At 47.1% G+C, this 27024-nt stretch overlaps 1 protein-coding gene across 1 annotated transcript in view; it reads right to left on the bottom strand.

The window, feature by feature from the left end:
• The window catches only part of LOC144486015 (uncharacterized), a 170568-nt gene that overhangs the window by 40349 nt on the left and 103195 nt on the right, over positions 1–27024 (bottom strand). Inside the window, exons 6-8 of the mRNA XM_078204124.1 lie at positions 17970–18108; positions 13008–13084; positions 12750–12914 (exon numbers count right to left, since the gene is read on the bottom strand). Of these exons, the coding sequence (XP_078060250.1) occupies positions 12750–12914; positions 13008–13084; positions 17970–18108 (381 nt within the window). The remainder of the gene's footprint in view (positions 1–12749; positions 12915–13007; positions 13085–17969; positions 18109–27024) is intronic.

Here is a 27024-nt window from a genome sequence, read left to right on the forward strand (position 1 = left end):
AGTGGCACTGTTAATCAAGGAGAGTGTAACGGCTGCAGAAAGGCATTTCGAAGGGGATCTGCCTACAGAGGTAATATGGGCTGAGGTTAGGAATAGGAAAGGAGCGGTCACGTTGTTAGGAGTTTACTATAGGCCCCCAAATAGTAATAGAGATGTGGAGCAAGAAATTGCTAAGCAGATTATGGATAGGTGTGGGGGTCACAGGGTAGTTGTCATGGGGGACTTTAACTTTCCAAATATTGATTGGAGCCTTCATAGGTCGAATAGTTTGGATGGGGCAGTTTTTGTGCAGTGTGTGCAGGAGGGGTTCCTGACACAATATGTGGATAAGCCGACAAGAGGTGGGGCCACATTGGATTTGGTAATGGGAAATGAACCGGGCCAAGTGTTGGATTTGGTTGTGGGAGAGCACTTTGGAACACTTTCTGGGGAAGGTGGGACCTGTACCAACAGGACGGGGTACACCTGAACCAGAAGGGCATCAATATCCTGGGAGGGAAATTTGCTACAGCTCTTCGGGGGGGTTTAAACCAATTTGTCAGGGGGATGGGAAAAGGAGTTGTAGTCCGGAGGTCAGTGAGTGTAGTGAGGTACTGGGAAGGGTATCATGGTCAAAGGTGGGTACCAGCAGACAAGAAGGTGGGTTGAAGTGTGTCTACTTCAATGCAAGGAGCATCCAAAATAAGGTAGGTGAACTTGGGGCGTGGATTGGCACTTGGGACTACGATGTTGTGGCCATTACGGAGACATGGGTAGAACAAGGACAGGAGTGACCACAATTCGGTGTCTTTTGTTATTGCAATGGAGAGGGAGAGGGCCATGTGGCAGGGCATAGTTTACAATTGGGGGAGAGGTCATTATGATGCAATGAGGCAGGAATTAGGAAGCATAGGATGGGAACAAAAATTGTCAGGGAAAGGCACTAATGAAAAGTGGAACTTTTTCAAGGAACAAATACTGCGTGTCCTTGATAGGTATGTCCCTGCCAGGCAGAGAGGAAATGGCCGAGTGAGGGAACCATGGTTCACAAAAGAGGTGGAATGTCTTGTCAAGAGGAAGAAGGAAGCATGTGTAAGGTTGAGAAAACAAGGTTCAGTTGGCTCGATGGAGGGTTACAAGTTAGCAAGAAATGAGCTGAAAAAGGGGCTTAGGAGAGCTAGGAGGGGGCATGAGAAGTCCTTGGCGGGTCGGATCAAGGAAAACCCCAAGGCTTTTTACTCTTATGTGAGGAATAAAAGAATGACCAGGGTGAGGTTGGGGCCGGTCAAGGACGGCAGTGGGAATTTGTGCATGGAGTCAGAAGAGATAGGAGAGGTGATGAATGAATACTTTTCTTCAGTGTTCACCAAGGAGAGGGCCATGTTTTTGAGGAAGAGAGGGTGTCACAGGCTGATAGGCTGGAGGAAGTAGATGTTCGGAGGGAAGATGTACTAGCAATTTTGAATAAACTGAAAGTTGATAAGTCCCCTGGGCCTGATGAAATATATCCTAGGAACCTTTGGGAGGCAAGGGATGAGATAGCAGAGCCTTTGGCATTGATCTTTGCGTCCTCACTGTCCACGGGGGTGGTGCCAGAGGACTGGAGATTGGCGAATGTGGTTCCTCTGTTTAAGAAAGGGAATAGAAATGACCCTGGTAATTATAGGCCGGTTAGTCTTACTTCGGTGGTCGGTAAGTTGATGGAAAAGGTCCTCAGGGATAGGATTTACGACCATTTAGAAAGATGCAGCTTAATCCGGGATAGTCAGCACGGATTTGTGAAGGGCAAGTCTTGCCTCACAAATTTGATAGAATTTTTTGAGGAGGTAACTAAGTATGTAGATGAAGGTAGTGCAGTTGATGTCATATACATGGATTTTAGTAAGGCGTTTGATAAAGTCTCCCATGGTCGGCTTATGAAGAAAGTAAGGATGTGTGGGATAGAGGGAAGTTTGGCCAATTGGATAGGTAACTGGCTATCTAACAGAAGTAAGAAGTCTCACAACACCAGGTTAAAGTCCAACAGGTTTATTTGGTCGCAAATAGTCCAACGCCGGCATCTCCACATCATATGGGCGGCACGGTAGCACAGTGGTTAGCACTGCTGCTTCACAGCTCCAGGGACCTGGGTTCGATTCCCGGCTTAGGTCACTGTCTGTGTGGAGTTTGCACATTCTCCTCATGTTTGCGTGGGTTTCCTCCGGGTGCTCCGGTTTCCTCCCACATTCCAAAGATGTGCGGGTTAGGTTGATTGGCCATGATTAAATTGCCCTTAGTGTCCTGAGATGCATAGGTTAGAGGGATTAGCGGGTAAATATGTAGGGATATGGGGGTAGGACCTGGGTGGGATTGTGGTCGGTGCAGACTCGATGGGCCGAATGGCCTCTTTCTGTACTGTAGGGTTTCTATGATTTCTATGATCTAACAGAAGACAGAGGGTGGTGGTGGATGGAAAATTTTCGGACTGGAAACCGGTTACCAGCGGAGTGCCACAGGGATCAGTGCTTGGTCCTCTGCTATTTGTCATTTTTATAAATGACTTGGAGGAGGGGGCTGAAGGGTGGATCAGTAAATTTGCTGATGACACCAAGATTGGTGGAGTAGTGGATGAGGTGGAGGGCTGTTGTAGGCTGCAAAGAGATATAGATAAGATGCAGAGCTGGGCTGAAAAATGGCAAATGGAGTTTAACCCTGACAAATGCGAGGTGATTCATTTTGGTAGGACAAATTTAAATGTGGATTACAGGGTCAAAGGTAGGGTTCTGAAGAATGTGGAGGAACAGAGAGATCTTGGGGTTCATATCCATAGATCTCTGAAGGTTGCCACTCAAGTGGATAGAGCCGTGAAGAAGGCCTATAGTGTGTTGGCATTCATTAACAGGGGGATTGAGTTTAAGAGCCGTGGGGTTATGCTGCAACTGTACAGGACCTTGGTGAGACCACATTTGGAATATTGTGTGCAGTTCTGGTCACCTCACTATAAGAAGGATGTGGAGACACTGGAAAGAGTGCAAAGGAGATTTACCAGGATGCTGCCTGGTTTGGAGGGTGGGTCTTATGAGGAAAGAACTGAGAACAGTACAGCACAGGAAACAGGCCCTTCGGCCCTCCAAAGGTTGAGGGAACTTGGGCTTTTCTCTTTGGAGCGGAGGAGGTTGAGAGGAGACTTGATAGAGGTTTATAAGATGATGAGGGGGATAGATAGAGTGAACGTTCATAGACTATTTCGTCGGGTGAATGGAGTGGTAACTCGGGGGCATAACTATAGGGTTCATGGTGGGAGATATAGGAAGGATGTCCGAGGTAGGTTTTTTACTCAGAGAGTGGTTGGGGTGTGGAATGGACTGCCTGCAGGGATAGTGGAGTCAGAAACTTTAGGAACATTTAAGAAGCTATTGGATAGGCACATGGAGTACTTCATAGAATCATAGAAACCCTACAGTGCAGAAGGAGGCCATTCGGCCCATCGAGTCTGCACCGACCACAATCCCAACCAGGCCCTACCCCCACATATTTACCCACTAATCCCTCTAACCTACACATCTCAGGACTCGAAGGGGCAATTTTTAACCTGGCCAATCAACCCAACCCGCACATCTTTGGACTGTGGGAGGAAACCGGAGCACCCAGAGGAAACCCACGCAGACATGAGGAGAATGTGCAAACTCCATACAGACAGTGACCCGAGCTGGGAATCGAACCCAGGACCCTGGAGCTGTGAAGCAGCAGTGCTAACCACTGTGCTACCGTGCCGCCCATACTTCGGGATGATAGGGAGGAAATAGCTTGATCTGGGTTTCAGACAAAGCTCGGCACAACAACGTGGGCCGAAGGGCCTGTTCTGTGCTGTACTGTTCTATGTTCTATGTTCTACATCCTATCTCTAAGAATCTTCTCCAACAACTTCCCCTCCACGGACGTCAAGCTCACCAGCCTATAATTACCCGGGTTATCCTTCCTACCCTTCTTAAATAACGGGACCACATTAGCTATCCTCCAATCCTCTGGGACCTCACCTGCGTCCAGTGACAAGCAAAGATTTGCGTCAGAGGCCCAGCGATTTCATCTCTCGTCTCCCTGAGCAGCCTTGGATAGATTCCATCAGGCCCTGGGGATTTGTCAGTCTTTATATTCTCTAACAAACCTAACACTTCCTCCCTTGTAATGGAGATTTTCTCCAACGGTTCAACACTCCCCTCCGAGACACTCCCAGTCAACACATCCCTCTCCTTTGTGAATACCGACGCAAAGTATTCATTTCGGATCTCCCCTACTTCTTTGGGCTCCAAGCATAATTCCCCACTTTTGTCCCTGAGAGGTCCGATTTTTTCCCTGACAACCCTTTTGTTCCTAACGTAGGAATAAAATGCCTTGGGATTCTCCTTAATCCTGTCTGCCAAGGACATTTCGTGACCCCTTTTTGCCCTTCTAATTCCCCGTTTGAGTTCTTTCCTACTTTCTTTGTACTCCTCCAGAGCTCCCTCCGTTTTTAGCTGCCTGGACCTAACATACGCCTCTCTTTTCTTTTTGACCAGTCCCTCAATTTCCCTGGTTATCCACGGTTCTCGAATCCTACCCTTCCTATCCTTCTTTTTACAGGCACATGCCTGTCCTGCAGCCCTAACAACTGATCCTTAAAAGACTCCCACATGCCAGATGTGGATTTACCCTCAAACAGCCTCTCCCAATCAAGAGCTGCCAATTTCTGCCTCATCCCACTAAAGTTAGCCTTCCCCCAATCCAACACATTACCCTTGGGACACCACTCATCCTTTTCTATCACTACCCTAAAGCTAACAGAATTGTGGTCACTATTTGCCACATGTTCCCCTACCAAAACTTTGAAGACCTGACCGGGCTCATTCCCCAGTACTAGGTCCAGTATAGCCCCCTCTCTCGTCGGGCTATCTACATATTGTTCCAAAGAACCCTCCTGTACGCATTTTACAAATTCCTCCCCATTCAGAGTCCCAGCTCTCAGCGATTTCCAGTCTATACCAGGGAAATTGAAGTCTCCCACTACAACAACCCTATTTTTCCTGCACCCATCCAGTATCTCCTGACATATCCGTTCTTCCACTTCCCTTGGGCTGTTGGGGGACCTGTAGTATACCCTGTCCTGGGCATGTTTGACAGGGACAGTGTGGAGGGAGCTTTACTCTGCACCTAGCCCTGTGATGTAACTGTCCTGGGAGTGTTTGATGGGGTAAGAAGTCTAACAACACCAGGTTAAAGTCCAACAGGTTTATTTGATAGCAAAAGCCACTAGCTTTCGGAACAGGCTGTTCCTTCGTCAGGTGGGTGGGAGTTCTGATCACAAACAGGGCACAAAGACACAAATTCAATTTACATGAATAATGATTGGAATGTGAGTCTTTACAGCTAATCAAGTCTTAAAGGTACAGACAATGTGAGTGGAGGGAGCATTAAGCACAGGTTAAAGAGATGTGTATTGTCTCCAGACAGGTCAGTTAGTGAGATTTTGCACATCCAGGCAAGCTGTGGGGGTTACAGATAGTGTGACATGAACCCAATATCCCGGTTGAGGCCGTCCTCATGTGTGCGGAACCTGGCTATCAGTCTCTGCTCAGTGACTCTGCGCTGTCGTGTGTCGTGAAGGCCGCCTTGGAGACGGCTTACCCGGAGATCAGAGGCTGAATGCCCGTGACCGCTGAAGTGCTCCCCAACAGGAAGAGAACAGTCTTGCCTGGTGATTGTCGAGCGGTGTTCATTCATCCGTTGTCGTAACGTCTGCATGGTTTCCCCAATGTACCATGCCTCGGGACATCCTATCCTGCAGCGAATCAGGTAGACAACGTTGGCCGAGTTGCAAGAGTAGGTGCCGTGTACCTGGTAGATGGTGTTCTGACGTGGGATGATGGCATCTGTGTCGATGATCCGGCACGTCTTGCAGAGGTTGCTGTGGCAGGGTTGTGTGGTGCCGTGGTCACTGTTCTCCTGAAGGCTGGGTAGTTTGCTGCGGACAATGGTCTGTTTGAGGTTGTGCGGTTGTTTGGAGGCAAGAAGTGGGGGTGTGGGGATGGCCTTGGCGAGATGTTCGTCTTCATCAATGACATGTTGAAGGCTCCGGAGGAGATGTCGTAGCTTCTCCGCTCCGGGGAAGTACTGGACGACAAAGGGTACTCTGTCCACCGTGTCCCAAGTGTTTGATGGGGACAGTGTAGAGGGAGCTTTACTCTGTATCTAGCCCTGTGCTGTACCTGGCCTGGGAGTGTCTGATGTGGAGAGGCAGGCGTTGGACTCGGGTAAACACAGTCAGAGTTTTAACAACACCAGGTTAAAGTCCAACAGGTTTATTTGGTAGCAAATGCCATTAGCTTTCGGAGCGCTGCTCCTTCGTCAGATGGAGTGGAAATCTGCTCTCAAACAGGGCACAGAGACACAAAATCAAGTTACAGAATACTGATTAGAATGCGAATCTCCACAGCCAACCAGGTCTTAAAGATACAGACAATGTGAGTGGAGGGAGCATTAAGCACAGGTTAAAAGAGACGTGTATTGTCCCCAGACAGGACAGCCAGTGAGATTCTGCAAGTCCAGGAGGCAAGCTGTGGGGGTTGCTGATAGTGTGACAGAAACCCAACATCCCCGTTTCGGCCGTCCTCATGTGTGCGGAACTTGACTATCAGTTTCTGCTCAGCAACTCTGCGCTGTCGTGTGCCGTGAAGGCCGCCTTGGAGAACGCTTACCCGAAGATCAGAGGCTGAATGCACGTGACCGCTGAAGTGCTCCCCCACAGGAAGAGAACAGTCTTGCCTGGTGATTGTCGAGCGGTGTTCATTCATCCGTTGTCGTAACGTCTGCATGGTTTCCCCAATGTACCATGCCTCGGGACATCCTTTCCTGCAGCGTATCAGGTAGACAACGTTGGCCGAGTTGCAAGAGTAGGTACCGTGTACCTGGTAGACGGTGTTCTCACATGAGATGATGGCATCCATGTCGATGATCCGGCACGTCTTGCAGAGGTTGCTGTGGCAGGGTTGTGTGGTGTCGTGGTCACTGTTTTCCTGAAGGCTGGTTAGTTTGCTGCGGACAATGGTCTGTTTGAGGTTGTGCGGTTGTTTGAAGGCAAGAAGTGGGGGTGTGGGGATGGCCTTGGCGAGATGTTCGTCTTCATCAATGACATGTTGAAGGCTCTGGAGGAGATGCCGTAGCTTCTCCGCTCCGGGGAAGTACTGGACAACGAAGGGTACTCTGTCCACCGGGTCCCGTGTTTGTCTTCTGAGGAGGTCGGTGCGGTTTTTTGCTGTGGCGCGTCGGAACTGTCGATCGATGAGTCGAACGCCATATCCTGTTCTTATGACGGCATCTTTCAGCCTCTGGAGGTGTCTGTTGTGATCCGCCTCATCCAAGCAGATCCTGTGTATACGGAGGGCTTGTCCGTAGGGGATGGCTTCTTGAACGTGTTTAGGGTGGAAGCTGGAGAAGTGGAGCATCATGAGGTTATCCGTGGGCTTGCGGTACAGTGAGGTGCTGAGGTGACCGTCCTTAATGGAGATGCGTGTGTCCAAGAATGCAACCAATTCCGGAGAGTAGTCCATGGTGAGTCTGATGGTGGGATGGAGCTTGTTGATGCCATCATATAGTTGTTTCAGTGATTGCTCACCATGACTCCAAAGGAAGAAAATGTCATCGATGTATCTAGTGTATAGCATCGGTTGAAGGTCCTGTGCGGTGAAGAAGTCTTGTTCGAACCTGTGCATGAAGAAGTTGGCATATTGAGGTGCAAATTTGGTCCCCGTGGCTGTTTCGTGTGTCTGGATGAAGAACTGGTTGTTGAAGGTGAAGACATTGTGGTCCAGAATGAAGCAGATGAGTTGTAAAATTGCATCTGGAAACTGGCAGTTGTCGGCGTTGAGTACTGAGGCTGTTGCAGCAATGCCATCATCGTGAGGGATGCTGGTGTAGAGTGCCGAGACATCCATTGTAACGAGGAGTGCTCCTGGTTCAACTGCTCCATGTGCTTTGGGTTTCTGTAGGAACATAGAACATAGAACATTACAGCGCAGAACAGGCCCTTCGGCCCACGATGTTGCACCGACCAGTTAAAAAAAAAACTGTGACCCTCCAACCTAAACCAATTTCTTTTCGTCCATGAACCTATCTACGGATCTCTTAAACGCCCCCAAACTAGGCGCATTTACTACTGATGCTGGCAGGGCATTCCAATCCCTCACCACCCTCTGGGTAAAGAACCTACCCCTGACATCGGTTCTATAACTACCCCCCCTCAATTTAAAGCCATGCCCCCTCGTGCTGGATTTCTCCATCAGAGGAAAAAGGCTATCACTATCCACCCTATCTAAACCTCTAATCATCTTATATGTTTCAATAAGATCCCCTCTTAGCCGCCGCCTTTCCAGCGAAAACAATCCCAAATCCCTCAGCCTCTCCTCATAGGATCTCCCCTCCATACCAGGCAACATCCTGGTAAACCTCCTCTGCACCCTCTCCAAAGCCTCCACATCCTTCCTGTAATGTGGGGACCAGAACTGCACACAGTACTCCAAGTGCGGCCGCACCAGAGTTGTGTACAGTTGCAACATAACGCTACGACTCCTAAATTCAATCCCCCTACCAATAAACGCCAAGACACCATATGCCTTCTTAACAACCTTATCTACTTGATTCCCAACTTTCAGGGATCTATGCACACATACACCTAGATCCCTCTGCTCCTCCACACTATTCAAAGTCCTCCCGTTAGCCCTATACTCAACACATCTGTTATTCCTACCAAAGTGAATTACCTCACACTTCTCCGCATTAAACTCCATCCGCCACCTCTCGGCCCAACTTTGCAACCTGTCTAAGTCTTCCTGCAAACTACGACACCCTTCCTCACTGTCTACCACACCACCGACTTTGGTGTCATCAGCAAATTTGCTAATCCACCCAACTATACCCTCATCCAGATCATTAATAAATATTACAAACAGCAGTGGCCCCAAAACAGATCCCTGAGGTACACCACTTGTAACCGCACTCCATGATGAATATTTACTATCAACCACCACCCTCTGTTTCCTATCCGCTAGCCAATTCCTGATCCAATTTCCTAGATCACCCCCAATCCCATACATCTGCATTTTCTGCAGAAGCCTACCATGGTGAACCTTATCAAACGCCTTACTAAAATCCATATATACCACGTCCACTGCCTTGCCCCCATCCACCTCCTTGGTCACTTTCTCAAAAAACTCAATAAGGTTAGTAAGGCACGACCTACCTGCCACAAAACCATGCTGACTATCACCTATCAATTCATTACTCTCCAAATAATTATAAATCCTATCCCTTATAATTTTTTCCAACATCTTGCCGACAACAGAAGTGAGACTCACCGGTCTATAATTCCCGGGGAAGTCTCTGTTCCCCTTCTTAAACAATGGGACAACATTCGCTAACCTCCAATCTTCTGGTACTATACCAGAGGCCAACGACGACCTGAAGATCAGAGCCAGAGGCTCTGCAATCACTTCTCTTGCCTCCCAGAGAATCCTTGGATAAATCCCATCCGGACCAGGGGATTTATCTATTTTCAGACCCTCCAGAATATCCTGCACATCCTCCTTATCAACTGTAATACTGTCTATTCTACTCCCTTGCAACCCAGTGTCCTCCTCAGCTATATTCATGTCCCCTTGCGTGAACACCGAAGAGAAATATTGGTTCAATGCTTCACCAATCTCCTCCGGTTCCACACATAACTTCCCTCTGCCATCTATAACTGGCCCTAAACTTGCCCTAACCAACCTTCTGTTCTTGACATACCTATAGAACGCCTTAGGATTCTCTTTAACCCTATCCGCCAAAGTCTTCTCATGTCCGTAGTGTCGCGACAAAAGCTGGGGGTTCTTTGTACAATGGGTTTCAGGATGCCCTCGACATAGCCGGAGAGGTTCTCGCACAGAGTCCCATTGCCCGATACGATGGGACAGCCGGGTGTGTTTGCCTTGTGTATCTTCGGGAGGCAGTAGAGATCTCCAACTCGGGGAGTACGATAGCCAGTTACCTATCCAATTGGCCAACTTTCTCTCTATCCCACACCTCCTTACTTTCATCAAAGCCGACCATGGGGGACCTTATCAAACGCCTTACTAAAATCCACGTATATGACATCAACTGCCCTACCTTCATCAACACACTTAGTTACCTCCTCAAAAGATTCTATCAAATTTGTGAGACACGACTTGCCCTTCACGAATCCGTGCTGACTATCCCGGATTAATCCGCATCTTTCTAAATGGTCGTAAATCCCATCCCGAAGGACCTTTTCCATCAACTTACCAACCACCGAAGTAAGACTAACCGGCCTATAATTACCAGGGTCATTTCTATATCTTTTCTTAAACAGAGGAACAACATTCGCCACTCTCCGGTCCTCTGGCACCATCCCCGTGGACAGTGAGGACCCAAAGATCAAAGCCAAAGGCTCTGCAATCTCATCCCTTGCCTCCCAAAGAATCCAAGGATATATTTCATCAGGCCCAGGGGACTTATCGAGCTTCAGTTTATTCAAAACTGCTAGTACATCCTCCCTCTGAACATCTACTTCCTCCAGCCTATTAGCCTGTCACACCTTCTCTTCCTCAAAAATATGGCCCCTCTCCTTGGTGAACCCTGAAGAAAAGTATTCATTCATCACCTCTCCTATCTCTACTGACTCCATACACAAGTTCCCACTACTGTCCTTGACCGGCCCTAACCTCACCCTGGTCATTCTTTTATTCCTCACATAAGAGTAAAAAGCCTTGGGGTTTTCCTTGATCCGACCCGCCAAGGACTTCTCATGCCCCTTCCTAGCTCTCCTAAGCCCCTTTTTCAGCTCATTCCTTGCTAACTTGTAACCTTCAATCGAGCCATCTGAACCTTGTTTCCTCATCCCTACATAAGCTTCCCTCTTCCTTTTCACAAGACATTCCACCTCTTTTGTGAACCATGGTTCCCTCACTCGGCCATTTCCTCCCTGCCTGACAGAGACATACCTATCAAGGACACTCAGTATTTGTTCCTTGAAAAAGTTCCACTTTTCATTAGTGCCTTTCCCTGACAGTTCCTGTTCCCATCTTATGCCCCCTAATTCTTGCCTAATTGCATCATAATTACCTCTCCCCCAATTATAAACCTTGCCCTGCCGTACGGCCCTACCCCTGTCCATTGCAATAACAAAAGACACCGAATTGTTGATACGATCTCCAAAGTGCTCTCCCACAACCAAATCTAACACTTGGCCCGGTTCATTTCCCAGTACCAAATCCAATGTGGCCCCACCTCTTGTCGGCCTATCCACATATTGTGTCAGGAAACCCTCCTGCACACTGATGCGCGATTAATTCACTCGGGAGGCTAGGTCATACCCGGGAATAAAGGCTTTTATTCGCAACAAGAAAAGAGCATACTGCTTAACAATACTATCCCAGACTAAGGGCCACTAGGAAGTAGCAGTGACCTTTATACTCCTATAAGAAGGCGGAGCCAAACGGAGTGTACCACAGAACAATGCTAACAGGTGGAACACCCCAACCCTAACCCCAACAGTAACAAGAGTAACATATGTACAAGTACCCATAGTGGTAACCATCTATGGTTCACCACACACACACTGCACAAAAACTGCCCCATCCGAACTATTCGACCGACAAAGGTTCCAATCAATATTTGGAAAGTTAAAGTCCCCCATGACAACTACCCTGTGACCCCCACACATATCCATAATCTGCTTAGCAATTTCTTCCTCCACATCTCTATTACTATTTGGGGACCTATAGTAAACTCCTAACAACGTGACCGCTCCTTTCCTATTTCTAACTTCAGCCCATATTACCTCAGTAGGCAGATTCCCCTCGAAGTGCCTTTCCGCAGCCGTTAAACTATCCCTGATTAACAATGCTTCTCCTCCACCTCTTTTACCAGCTTCCCTATAGTTACTGAAACATCTGTACCCCGGAACGTCCAGCAACCATTCCTGTCCTTGTTCTACCCATGTCTCCGTAATGGCCACAACGACGTAGTCCCAAGTACCAATCCACGTCCCAAGTTCATCTACCTTGTTTCGGATGCTCCTTGCATTGCAGTAGACACACTTCAACCCACCTCCCTGTCTACTGGTACCCACCCTTGACCTTGATACCTTCTCCAATACCTCACTACCCTCAACACTGACTTCCGGACTACAATTCCTTTTCCCACCCCTTGTGGTCCCCTCTGGTCAGAGGCTGCTAACGCCAGAATGAGCTGTTTATTGCCACTCTGCTTTCTGCCTGTTAACCAATCTTTAATCGATGCCAGTATATTACCTCCTATCCCAACGCTTTATTTGTGTTGACCAACTTTCCATTGCTGACCTGATTAAAAGCCTTCTGAAACTCCAGGAACACTGCATCCACTTTTCTCAATTATGTTAGGAATATCCTCACAAACCTCCAACATGTTTGTCAAACGTGATTCACCATTGATTAATCCATGTTGACTATGCCCAATCACATCTTCATTCTCAAAGTGTCTATTCCACAACTCCTTGAGAATTAATTATTTTAATTTCCCTCCTTGTGCAGGAAGGTTAGTGAGTGAGTGAAGGGCGACAAACGGGCTATCAGAGTGTCTGAATCATTTCCCTTTGCTAAAAATTATACTTTGAGTGTCAGTCCCTTACGAAACAGAGGCTCTCGTGTAACTTTGTCAGTTGAGCTGCTGAGCTGGTACATCCCAGAGTTTTCTCTTTACATCATTTCCAAACACCAATGTACCTGTGCAGTAAGCGAGGGAACAGACAGGTGGCTTCTTCAACTCATAAACAAAGAAATTGGAGCAGCGTTTGATCTTTATTTCTTGGTGCCAGCGACAGGTGTTTCCACTCCAGTGAAAACAAACTGTCCTCTTTACTATCCCTTCACGCAGACTGGGATGAGATCCTGAAATGAGGAATAGAAAGATTGAAAAGTGTCTCCAGTGTGAATTGTGTTGGACAGTCAATGTCAATCTGATGTAACAGAGTCTGAAATTACCTCTTAACCAGCCTGTGGCGTGTGTGGAGCAACGTCTTACTGGAACAACAGTCTCAGGAATGGTCGAACTACCAGGACTGAAAGGACAATCACACAGTTCATCGCTGTACTGATGCAATCCAAATAAAAAGAGGCTGCAAATACTCAGCTGGTCAGGCAGCCTCTGCGGCGAGAAACAGAATAACGTTACCCTTTGTGACGAACCATCTTCAGAGCAGAGGAGTTATCACAACACCAAACATTAACTCTGTTTATTTCCAGAGATGCTGGCTGACCTGCTGTATATTTCCAGCATTTTATTTTTGTTATTTCATTATTTTAAGGAAGAGGTGTGTGAAATATTAAATGAGATTAGCTCAGTGAGGGAGGAAATATGAAGATGTTTACCATCCTTGAAAGTGGATATGTCCCCAGGCAGAGACAATTCATACCGGAGGCTGCTGAGGAAAGCAAGGGAAGATGTAACAAAGACACAAAGCATCTTCACCCATCAACTGTGCCTATAGATGTGGAGCTGGAAAAGTAATGACATTGATTAAGAGACAGCCGGAGTAATTACAGAGCATTCAGCCTCATGTCTGTGGTGGGAAAATAATGGGAAATAATTCTGTGAAATAATAGAAATCATCATTTGGGAAGGTTTAAATAAATTTGAGTCAGAATGGATTTGTTCAAATAAGTCAAGTCTCAATAACTTGATTACATTGATTGGCAAAGTAACATGGAGAGTTGATGAGTGTAACATATATGATATAGTCCACAAGGGTTTTAGCAAGAGCTTTGACAAGGTCAAACAAGACTCACTCGTCAGGAAATTGGAAGGAGAGTTGGATGCCAATTGTCTCAATGTCAGAAGCAAAGGGTTGTGGGTAGTGTGGTTATTGAGATTGGAAGGTTATTCCCAGTGGAATTCCAGAGGGATCTGTACTGAGTTCCTTGTGTTCTTGTGGTAGTGTCAATGAAATGGAATTAAAAGTTGGGGACATGAATAAGATGTCTGCAGCAGAGATGAAAATCGTTCATGCGCTTGATAGTGAGGAAGAAAGCTGTAAACAGCAGGAAGATATCGATGGATTGGTCAGGTGGGTAGATGTGTGAGCAATAGAACTCAATGTGGAGAAGTGTGAGGGAATGGGTTTTGGGAGGACAAACACTGGATGGAGAACACACAATGAATGGTGGATATTGAGGTGAGTGGTGGAGCAGAGGGATCTTGGAGTATATGTCTATTGATTGCTGATGATAGCGCGACAGGAAAATAAGGTGCTCAAGATGATGCTGTAGAGATTTTTCTTTATTGATCAAGGACACGATTAGAAGAGGAAGGAGGTGTTTCTCTAATTGTATAAAACAATTGTTAGAGCACAAATAGAGTACAGTGTACAGTTCTGGTCACCACATCACCAAAAGAGTCTGGTAGAGACAATTGATGAGGATGGCCGGCACGGTGGCACAGTGGTTAGCACTGCTGCCTCACAGTGCCAGGGACCCGGGTTCGATTCCCGGCTTGGGTCACTGTCTGTGTGGAGTTTGCACATTCTCCCCATGTCTGCGTGGGTTTCCTCCGGGTGCTCCAGTTTCCTCCAGGGGCAATAGCCAATATAAGTGCATGGGGTTGTGGGGATGTGGCCTAGTGTGACTGTGGTTGGTGCAGACTCGATGGGCCAAATGGCCTTCTTCCACACTGTGGGATTCTATGAGATGTTGGAACATTTTATTCAGGAGGGGAGATTTCATTCTGACATATAACATCAGGAGGTATCTGGATTGAGTGGATTAGGAAGAATCGGTTTTCATTTGCAGAGAGGTCAATGTCCAGGGAGCAAAGATTGAGAATAATTGTGGGAACATTGAGTGGGGGGCGCTGAGGAGGAGTATTTCCACACACCGAGTGGTGTGAACCTCACAGAGCTAGAAGGTGGCACTCTGCTTTTTCAACCAGTATGGATACAATGGATCGAATGGCCTCGTACTGCACCCTGAATTTTAACATGTTTAAACATATTGCCACCCATCCCAGCAAGTCACTTTCCTCTCAGTCACAGAATCGAAAAATGAAACAGTGCAGAAGAGGCCCTTCAGCCCGTCAAGTCTGCATTGATACGTGAGAATCCCCTGACCTTCATACCTAATTCTGGTTACCACCTCTTGGCCCGTAGCCTTGAATGTTATGGCATACCAAGTGCTCATCCAGGTACTTTTGAAAGGATGTGAGGCAACCTGACTCTACCACCCACCAAGGCAGCACATTCCACACCATCACCACCCTCTGGGTAAAATCATTTTCCCTCACATCCATCCTAAGTTTCCTGCCTCTCACCTTGAACTTGGGCCCGTGTGACTGACCCTTCAACTAAGGGGAACAGCTTCTCCCTATTCACTCTGTTCATGTCTCTCAGAATCTTGTACACTTCGATCAGCTCGCCCCTCAGCCTTCTCTGCTCCAGTGAGAACAACCCAAGCCTCTCCAACCTCTCTTCATAACTTAACAGTTCTATCCCAGGCAGCATCCTAGTGGATGGATAATGTGGTGACGAGAACTGCACACAGGACTCTAGCTGTGGCCTCACCAAAGTCCGATACAACTCCAACATAACCTCCCTGCTTTTGTAATCTCTGCCTCCAATAATAAAGGCAAGTGTTTCATATGACTTTTTCACCACCCTACTAATTGTGCTTCTTCCTTCGGTGATCTATGTACAAACATGCCAAGGTCCCTTTTTTCCTCAGAGAGTTCTTAGTGTCATGCCATTCATTGAATACTTCCTTGTCAAATTACTCCTTCCAAACTCATACTTTTCAGGGTTAAATTCCATCTGCCCCTGATCTGCCCATTTGACTATCCCATCTATATCTTCCTGGACCCAACACATTCATATATATAATTAACACCCGACCAATCTTTGTGTCATCTGAAAACTTACTCATCCAGCCCCTCAACATAGTCATTGGTGCCATTAATATAAATGACAAATAATATCAGACCCAGCACAGATCTCTGTGGTACGTGACTAGACGCTGGCTTCCAGTCACAAAAGTAACCTTCTGTCATCACCCTCTGTCTACAACAACTAAGCCAATTTTTAATCCTCATTAAGTTACTCTGTATCCCATGTTCATTTGCCTTCTTTATAAGACTCCTATGTGAGACCTTTTCAAAGGCTTTCACACTTGGAATACTGTGTACAGTTCTGGTCACTCTGTTAGAAAAATATAATATTAAATTATATGGAGAGCGTACAGTGTACAGAAAAGAGTTACCAGGATGTTGCCTAGTATGGAGCATATTAGCTATGAGGAGAGGTTGGAGAAACTTGGTTTGTACTCACTGGAACGATAGAGGTTGAGGGGCGACCTGATAGAAGTCTACAAGGTTATGAGGGTCATGGATAGAGTAGATAGTCAGAAGCTTTTTCCCAGGGTGGAAGAGTCATTTACTTGGGGAGTATAGGTTTAAGGTGCGAGGGGCAAAGTTTAAAGGAGATGTATGAGGCATGTTTTTAACACAGAGGGTGGTGCGTGCCTGGAACTCGCTGCCGGGGCAGGTAGTGGAAGCAGATATGGTCGTGACTTTTAAGGGGCGTCTTGACAAATACATGAATAGGATGGGAATGGAGGGATAAGAAGGGTAGGGGGTTTTAGTTCAGCATGGTTGGTGCAGGTTTGGAGGGCCAAAGGGCTTGTTCCTGTGCTGTAATTCTCTGGAGTGTTGGAGGCTTAGGGGTGATCTTATAGAAGTCAATAAAATAATGAGGGGCATAGATCAGCTTGAACGTCAATATTTTTTCCCAAAGGTAGGGGAGTCTAAAACTAGAGGGCATAGGTTTAAGGGAGAGGGTAGAGATACAGAAGTGTCCAGAGGGGCAATTCTTTCACACAGAGGGTGGTCAGTATCTAGAACAAGCTGCCAGATGCGGTAGTAGTAGAGGCGGGTACAATTTTGTCTTTTAAAAAGCGTTTAGACAGTTACATGTATAAGATGGGTCTATAGGGATATGGGCCAAACGTGGGAAAGTGGGACTAGCTTAGGGGTTACAAAAATTTGGGCGGCACGGTAGCACAGTGGTTAGCACTGCTGCTTCACAGCTCCAGGGTCCCAGGTTCGATTCCCGGCTCGGGTCACTGTCTGTGTGGAGTTTGCACATTCTCCTCGTGTCTGCGTGGGTTTCCTCTGGGTGCTCCGGTTTCCTCCCACAGTCCAAAGATGTGCGGGTTAGGTTGATTGGCCAGGTTCAAAATTGCCCCTTAGAGTCCTGAGATGCGTAGGTTAGAGGGATTAGCAAGTAAATATGTGGGGATAGGGCCTGGGTGGGATTGTGGTCGGTGCAGACTCGATGGGCCGAATGGCCTCCTTCTGCACTGTAGGGTTTCTATGATTTCTATGATTTCTATAAAAAGGGCAGCATGGTTAAGTTGGGCCAAAGGGCCTGTTTCCATGCTGTAAACTTCTATGACTCTGACTCCACAAAACTGGTCACCTCCTAAAAAAAATCAATGAAATTTGTTAGGCATGACCTCCCTCCGATAAAGCCATGCTGACCTAACCTCTCCAAGTGGAAATAGATGCTGTCCTTCAGAATTTCCTCCAATGGATTACCTACCACTGATGTGAAACTCACTGGTCTGTCGTTTATGATGTCTTATGTCTACAACCCTTCTGAAACAGCAGAACCACATTATCTGTCGTCTGAGCCCCTGCAATCTACTTCCTCGCCTTCCACAGCAGCTTGGGACACAATTCATCTGGAGCTGGAGATTTGTCCGATTTGGAGCCTGCAAACAGCTCCAATACCTTGTTCTTTCCTGTGTCACACCTCAGTGTCTCTCTCCCAATATTCCCCATGCTTCACTCTGTAGAATGCGCATCTTCCCTTTCCCAGTATTCCCTTTGCTCTGAATGATGATCCCAGTCTCTTTGCTGTTTCATTGACGGGTTTAACAGAGATTTCCCCTGGATCTTACCTTTTGAATCTGTACCATCCAAGAACAAGACTCTGATCACATTGAACCGAATCAGAACACAGATTCCCCACACAGTTTGTGCTCCTCCATGGCTGGTTCAGAACTCTGTGTTTTACACACGGGTCGAAGGATTTGGAGACTGCAGCTAAATAACAGCAAGATGTTTATTGTTAACAAAAAATTTCAGAAATGTTACACACTGGCTCGTCTCCATGGAGACATTTAAAATCCTCCATTTCAGCCATTTCTCTGATATCAAATCCTTGAAATGTCAGCTGGAAACTTTGCTCCTTTTTGAAACCAGTTTTCACTGCAATTCCCAGCTCAGTGAAACATCAGACTTTGTATTTTAAAATATTTATTCTTTCAGCCTGGAAATCGCCACTGAATTTCACACCCAGGTTGAAAACGTTTCCAGGGAGTGACCTGGAGCAGAGTCAACACTGTCGTCACTGTGTGTAATAAGATGATGCTCAGTTACATCTGGTGATGATCAGATCCAGCTGGTGACAATGTTCTCTACTTGTGACATGGTTTGTTCTGAAAGAACGTGTTAATTGTACAAAGCAGCAAAACTGAAGTAGTCTCTGCCTATTCTCATTTCTCTCTCCTTGATCATAACATCTGAGGCAGGAGGACCTCATGTTTGAGTTAAAGGGTGAATGTCAAGAACACGTTCTGAACTATTTGTGGGAGAATCTATTATTGAGTTCCTTGTATTGGAGCCTACACCTTGCTCACATATTCTCTCTGAACCCTTCCCCTGCCAGATGAAGGTGTAATCCTAGGAATCATAGAAACCCTGCAGAGCAGAAGGAGGCCTTTCGGCCCATCGAGTCTGCACCCACTGCAATCCCACCCAGAATCTATCCTCACAACTCCACACATTTACCCCGCCAATCCCTTGAACCTACACATCCAGAGACACTGCAGGACAATTTAGCATGGCCAATCAACCTAACCCGGACATATTTGGACTGTGGGAGGAAACCGGAGCACCTGGAGGAAACCCAAGCAGACACAGGGAGAATGTGCAAGCTTCAAACAGACATTCACCCAAGCCGGGAATCGAACCCAGGTCCCTGGAGCTGTGAGGCAGCAGTGCTAACCATTGTGCCACCGTTCCGCCCATGTTTTCCTTTCCATGATCCACTCTGGCTGAGCCGGGTCTCTCCTAGGGAAGATACCTCAATGTTCAGCCTATCAATTTCCATGTCCATCATGTTTGCATTATGGGCAATGATTAGCAAGCTACAAATTGTCTATCAGTCCTGTGATCCTGACGTTTGCATTGCCTATCGAAGAGTTGGCATTTTTTTTTTCAATTGTTTTTTTTTCCTGGCGCAATGGAATTCCATCCATTTGTTGAGCAGAGACTAAGCTCTAAGTGCCCATTGAAACAGGTAGACTGTGCCTTGCTAGTCAGTGACTGCCTAACCTGAGGTAGGTGCTGGTTGACCATTGGGGCACGATGGTCTCTCCCACAACCAGAGACAGCCCATAGCACTGTATCATAGAAATCATAGAAACCCTACAGTGCAGAAGGAGGCCATTCGGCCCATCGAGTCTGCACCGACCACAATCCCACCCAGGCCCTACCCCCACATATTTTACCCGCTAATCCCTCTAACCTACGCATCTTAGGATTCTAAGGGGCAATTTTTTTTAACCTGGCCAATCAACCTAACCCGCACATCTTTGGACTGTGGGAGGAAACCGGAGCACCCGGAGGAAACCCACGCAGACACGAGGAGAATGTGCAAACTCCACACAGACAGTGACCTGAGCCGGGAAATAAAACAAGTGGAGCCTTGGAGACCATGTCGAACTTCAAGAAAAGTTTTTATTCCACATGCATGAGGGAGAGATGAATTCGGGCCTGAAATCCCAGGCGGCTGCGAGTTCCCTCTGCTCATTGTAGATTCATACAGGCTATTATACTTTTCCGAGTTGCAAATTTTTATATTATCGTACTAATTCCTCAAGTTGGATACATGTATTTGTCAAGACGCCCCTTAAAAGTCACTATCGTATCTGCTTCCACTGCCTCCCCTGGCAGTGACTTCCAGGCACTCACCACCCTCTGTGTAAACAACTTGCTTCATACATCTCCTTTAAACCTTGCCCCTCGCAGCTTAAACCTATACCCCCAAGTAAATGACTCTTTCACCCTGGGAAAAAGCTTCTGACTATCTACTCTGTCCATGCCCCTCATAATTTTGTAGACCTCTATCAGTTTGCCCCTCAACCTCCATCGTTCCAGTGAGAACAAACCAAGTTTCTCCAACCTCTCCTCATAGCTAATGTCCTCCATACCAGGGCAACATCCTGGTAACAGAAAAGTACATTGTACGCTCTCCATATAATTTAATCTCATCATGCAAATACATTGTTCAGTTCATCCCTGCTAATCATCTCTCTGGACACTTCCTGTTTACCCGATTATAATGTCAAAGTGTTGTGTTTGCCCAACCGATCTACAATGATGTGTTAATTGCTCCCCCACTCTGCTCGGTGATCGTGTTTACCAGAAGACTATGATCTCCCTAGACAGTATGGAGCCTGGCTGTCTCAATGCCGGTTCTCCCACTGTCGTGATAACTCAGAAAGATCTTCTGCGCATTACAATTGTAAGGAGTAGGTAACATATATTAATCATTATCTGTCAGCGGAGCAGACCTCCAGCTGTCTGTGTTAACCCTTTTCTTCCCTCTGGTGAGGCCTGGCTCTCTGGGCTTGCTCTATGTACCCTGCATGTATTACACTGAAACTAAATAAAATATGAACGGACACATAAATTAAAATATAAAAGAAACGATCCCTGATATTGCCCTGCAACAAGAACCCATTCACTCTGCCAATCGAGTTGGCCTTATCACTCATCGCCGCTGTCCCAATGTTATGTCCGCCTTCTGCAGCAAAACTGGAAAGCCCACAAGACTGGGCAACATTTTTGAAAAGCCTGGGCTGCCTGAATATCCTGGTTATGCCCAACGGAATGCCATGAACTGTGTGTGGCATTAGCTTGCTTGCAGCCATTGCTGGAAGGATGATACATTCAGATATCTGTCTGCCACTGAGTTTTGTTGATGTGGAGATGCCGGCGTTGGACTGGGGTAAACACAGTAACCCTGTTTGAGAGCAGATTTCCACTCCATCTGATGAAACAGCAGCGCTCCGAAAGCTGGTGGCTTTTGCTACCAAATAAACCTGTTGGACTTTAACCTGGTGTTGTTAAAACTGTTACTGAGTTTTGTTGGCACGGTTTTACTCCCTTAGCCTACAACTCTCCCACAGTATGCTCAAGGCAGTGGAGCTAACCACCCAAAGCTGGGAGGTTGGCTCATGAGTATCAGGATGTGTCCATATGCCGGTGACCTCGTGTCCTGGGGCCTGAGGCTCCTTCGGGTTCCTCTGAAGATTTAACCTGGGGCTGTTTCCATATGTCACCATGAGGAGACACAGCTGAGGATCTGCCAATGAAGAGGCTGTGTACTGACACAGAGAGATTTATACATTTGACTCCCGCTCTTTCACATTGCTACTAGCCAATGGTCTGGGCTGAGAATGAGAATCAAAGTAGCACACAAAAATGGGAAACATCTCCACGCTATTCAGCCACACACTAGACACATGAATCAGCTGTGCACACACTGACACTAATCCCCTTGCATTATCCATTCCTATTCAGACTCTGACTCCTCTTTTCCCATCCTACCTTTCTTTTCCAGATGTATTCTGGAATATTTATATCCTGACCTTGGCCACGATGGAACCATGGGGCAGAATTGGATGTTGCCCCGTTGGTGGCTTTCCAGGAGATGAGTGACTGCCTGTAGAATTCCGCAAATGTCCTTCCCACTGGGCTGTCGTCCACCCCATCTCTCCTCAATTTTACAGTGGGATAAGCAAAGTCGAGGCCATTCCACCCACCCTCACTCCTATTCAGTTCCCTAAGTGGCCAATCAATGATTACTTAAGGACCATTTCCCAGCCAGTGGCAATGTTCAGGCTGGTGGGTGGAGTTCAAGGTCATGCATGGGGGGAAGAGGGAAGTGGGGAGGGGGTGAGACAGCTTGTTCAGCCCTCGGGTGAGAAAAGTGGGGGACCTTATTTCAACATCAGGTGACACCCTCACAGGGTCCGTCCCCAGTTGGTGTTCTCTCCACCAGCTTCTCCTCCAACATCATAGAATCCCTACAGTGCAGAAGGAGGCCATTCGGTCCATCATGCCTGCATTGACAACCATCCCACCCAGGCCCGAACCCCATAACCCCATGTATTTACCCTGCTAGTCTCCCTGACACTAAGGGGCAATTTAGCATGGCCAATCCATCTAATTCGCACATTTTTGGACCATGGGAAGAAGATGGATCACTGGGGAGAATGTACAAACTCCACACATACAGTGACCCGAGGCTGGAATTGAACCCGGGTCCCTGGCGCTGTGAGGCAGCAGTGCTAACCACTCTGCCACCATGCAACATCCCCACCACCTGTGCCCACCCCTCAGGTTTCAGTTCTTCTTCCAGCCCTGAGACACATTACCTACTCCTGGACTCCCAGGATTCAGTGTGGGGTCAACTTAGAATTCCAGCTCTGTGCCCCACAGCTTCAGGTGCTGCTGGGATTAGAGAGCTGCCGACCAATGAAATGAGCGCTCAGCCCTCTGAGGGGGGCGGATGCCCCATCTCAAGCCAATGAACTCTCCCTGTGGAGATCAGAGCCATTTCTCTCAATTGGTGCCATTATTATTTTCTTATTGTGAATCTTTTGAACAATCGACATTGAGGTTTCTAATGATCTTTTCATTATTATTCACGGAGACAGTTTTAGTTTTGAACTCTCAGCGGGTAACTTTATGGCTTCGCTTAATCTGAGACTGGAAAATCCTGCCCGACGTCAACGGACATTTCCATTGTCCTCTTCGATTCCATGGCAGGTGGGGTGGTAAAATTCCGGTGCCCAACTCTGCCCCTCCCACTCTGCCCTTCAATTCTGCCTCTTGAACTCTGGCCCTTGAACCCAGCCTCTCCCACTCTGCCTCTCCCACTCTGCCCCTCACACTCTGCCCCTCACACTCTGCCCCTCACACTCTGCCCCTCACACTCTGCCCCTCACACTTGGCCCCTCACACTCTGCCCTCACACTCTGCTCCTCACACTCTGCCCCTCCCACTCTGCCACTTGAACCCAGCCCCGCCCACTCTGCCCCTCCCACTCTGCCACTTGAACCCAGCCCCTCCCACTTTACCCCGCCTTTACTCAAATCTCTACATCCTGCATTTTCCCTTCCTCCACTCCCTCACCTTCCTCCAATCTCTCGCTTCCCTCCAATCCCTCACCTTTCTCCACCCATAGAATCGTAGAATCATAGAATCCCTACAGTGCAGAAGGAGGCCATTTGACCCACCTAGTCTGCACTGACCACAATCCCACCCAGGCCCTATTCCCATAACCCCACATATTTACCCTGTTAATCCCCTGACACTAGGGGTCAACTTAGCATGGCCAATCCAGTGAACCCGCGCATCTGTGGGAGGAAAATGAAGAAAACCCACACAAAAGCGGGGAGAAGGTGCAGACTCTGCACAGTGACACGAGGCCGGAATTGAACCTGGGACCCTGGCACTGTAAAGCAGCAGTGCTAACCACTATGCTATTGTGCTGCCCCACTCACCTCCCTCCATCCCCATGCCCTCCTCCACCCACTCACCTCCCTCCACCCCCTCGCCTCACTCTACTCACTTGCCTCCTTCCAATCCAATGATTGAGGGTGATTTAGTGGTTTGGATCAGGAATTGGCTTGCTGTAAGAAAACAGAGGGTGGTGGTTGATGGGAAATATTCATCCTGGAGTTCAGTTACTAGTGGTGTACCGCAAGGATCTGTTTTGGGCCACTGCTGTTTGTCATTTTTATTAATGACCTGGATGAGGGCGTGGAAGGATGGATTAGCAAATTTGCGGATGACACTAAAGTCGGTGGAGTTGTGGACAGTGCAGAGGGAAGTGGCAGGTTACAGAGGGACATAGGTAAGCTGCAGAGCTGGGCTGAGAGGTGGCAAATGGAGTTTAATGCGGAAAAGTGTGAAGTGATTCACTTTGGAAGGAGTAACAGGAATACAGAGTACTGGGCTAATGGTAAGATACTTGGTGGTGTGGATGAACAGAGAGATCTCGGTGTCCATGTGCATAGATCCCTGAAAGTTGGCACCCAGGTTGTTAAGAAGGCATACGGAGTGTTAGCTTTTATTGGTAGAGGGATTGAGTTTCGGAGCCAGGAGGTCATGCTGCAACTGTACAAAACTCTGGTGCGGCCGCATTTGGAGCATTGTGTACAGTTCTGGTCGCCGTATTATAGGAAAGATGTGGAAGTGTTGGAAAGGGTGCAGAGGAGATTTACCAGGATGTTGCCTGGTATGGTGGGAAAATCGTATGAGGAAAGGCTGAGGGGCTTGAGGTTGTTTTCGTTAGAGAGAAGAAGGTTAAGAGGTGACTTAATAGAGGCATACAAGATGATCAGAGGATTAGATAGGGTGGAAATTGAGAGCCTTTTTCCTCGGATGGTGATGGCTAACACGAGGGGACATAGCTTTAAATTGAGGGGTGAGAGATATAGGACAGATATTCGAGGTAGGTTCTTTACTCAGAGAGTAGTAAGGGCGTGGAATGCCCTGCCTGCAGCAGTAGTGGACTCATCAACATTAAGAGCATTCAAATGGTTATTGGATAAACATATGGATGATATTGGAATAGTGTAGATTAGAGGGGCTTTAGATTGGTTCCACTGGTCGGCGCAACATCGAGGGCCGAAGGGCCTGTACTGCGCTGTAATGTTCTATGTTCTATGTTCTAATCCATCGTCTCCCTCCAATCTCTCACCTCCCTCCACTGCCTCACCCAGTGTCTTGTTTTTTTAAAGACTAATGCATCAGTTGTAGGTTTTGGCAGGACTGTAGCCCCCAGCCATGCTAAAGGTGCAGCTCCCTACCCCTGGGCACTTGATGCCCACACCACCCTGAGGCACAAATCTGTCACACTCTGTGCCAGATTGGCATGTTGTTCAGGTAACAATCAACAGATAACAACCTTTCTAGCGTTTCAGAGCACAAATGCCTCCATACAGAACCAATCTCCAAGTATCCTTGGTTCCCAAAAAAACCACAATAACTGGATCCTCCCCCTCCCACTCCAGATTCCTCTCTGGCCATGGGGAGAAACATAAAAGTATAGTGTAGGAATAGAGATGTTTTACTGCAATTGTATAGGACATTGGTGAGGCCACACCTGGAATATTGTGCGTAATTTTGGTCTCCTTATCTGAGGAAGGATGTCCTGGCTATAGAGGGAACTCAGGGTTCTCTTGATGCTAACTTGCAGGTTGAGTTTGTAGTTAGGAAGGCAAATGCAATGTTAACATTCATTTTAAGAGGACGAGAACACAAAAGCAGGGGCTTGAAGTTTTATAAGGCTCCGGTCAGACCACATTTGGAATTATGTGAGCAATTTTGAGACCCGCACCTAAGGAAGGATGTGCTGGCCTTGGAGAGAATCCAGGGTAGTTTCACGAGAATGATCCCAGGAATGAAAAGCTTGATGCTTGAGAACTCTGGAACTGTACTCGATGGAGTTCAGAAGGATGAGGGGGGATCTCATTAAAACTTACAGGATACTGAAAGGCCTGGATAGAATGGACGTGGGGAAGATGTTTCCACTAGTAGGAGATACTAGGATCCAAGGGCACAGCTTCAGAGTAAAGGAACAACCCTTTAGAACCGAGATGAGGAGGAATTTCTTCAGCCAGACGGTGGTGAATGTGTGGAATTCTTTGCCACAGAAGGCTATGGAGGCCAGTTCATTGAGTGTATTGAAGGCTGAGATACATAGGTCCTTGATTGGTAAGGGGATCAAAAGTTACAGGCAAAAGGCGGGAGAATGAGATTGAGAAAGATATCAGCTATGATTGAATGGCGGAACAGGCTCGATGGGCTCAATGGCCTCATTCTGCTCCTATAATTTATGGAATGCAGCGAAGGTTTACCAGGATGATTCCTGGGATGGCAGGTCTGTCATATGAGGAGAGACAAAGCCTGTTAGGATTCTATGCACTGGTGTTTAGAAGAGTGAGGGGATCCCATAGAAACTTATAAAACTCTAACAGGGTCAGACAGGGTAGATTCAGAAAGAATGTTCCTGATGGTGGGGGAGTCCAGAACTAGGGGTCATAATTTTAGGATAAGGGGGAAACCTTTTAGAACTGAGTTGAGGAGAAATTTCTTCACCCAGAGGGTGGTGAATGTATGGAATTCACTCCCACAGAATGTAGTTGAGGCCAAACCGTTGTCTGATTTGAAGAAGAAACTAGATATAGCTCTTGGGGCTAAAGAGATCAAGGGATGTGGGGGGAAGAAGGGGATCAGGATATTGAATTTGATGATCAGTGTAGAATGATATAAAATAAAGGGCGATTGCCAGGCAGTGTGAGGGTTTTTGTTTAATCAACTTAGATGTAGATTCACTTTAAATCAATGGGGAGCAAGTTTGTTCGTAATTGTAATTACTAACAAGTCTCCTGGCCCTGCTGGAATGCATCCCAGTGTATTAAAAGAGATGGCAAGGAAATACCAAATGCACGAGTGGTAATTTACCAAAATTTGCTGGACTCTGGAGTGGTCCCCACAGATTTTAAAACAGCAAATGTGGCGCCACTGTTTAAAAAAGGAGGTTGACAAAAGGCGGGTAACTATAGGCCAGTTAGCTTAACTTCTGTAGCAGGGAAAATGCTTGAATCTTTCATCAAGGAAGAAATAGCGAGACATCTGGATATAAATTGTCCCATTGGTAAGACGTAGCATGGGTTCATGAAGGGAAGGTCATGTTTGACTAATTTGGTGGAATTCCTTGAGAACATTACATGTGCAGTGGACAATGGGGAACTTGCGGATGTGGTGTATCTGAATTTCCAGAAGGCATTTGACAAGGTGCCGTACCAAAGACTGCTGCACAAGATAAAGGTGCACGGTGTTACGTGTAATGTATTAGCATGGATAGAGAAT

This window comes from Mustelus asterias, unplaced genomic scaffold, assembly GCF_964213995.1.
Source record: "Mustelus asterias unplaced genomic scaffold, sMusAst1.hap1.1 HAP1_SCAFFOLD_266, whole genome shotgun sequence".
In the NCBI taxonomy this organism is placed as follows: domain Eukaryota; kingdom Metazoa; phylum Chordata; class Chondrichthyes; order Carcharhiniformes; family Triakidae; genus Mustelus; species Mustelus asterias.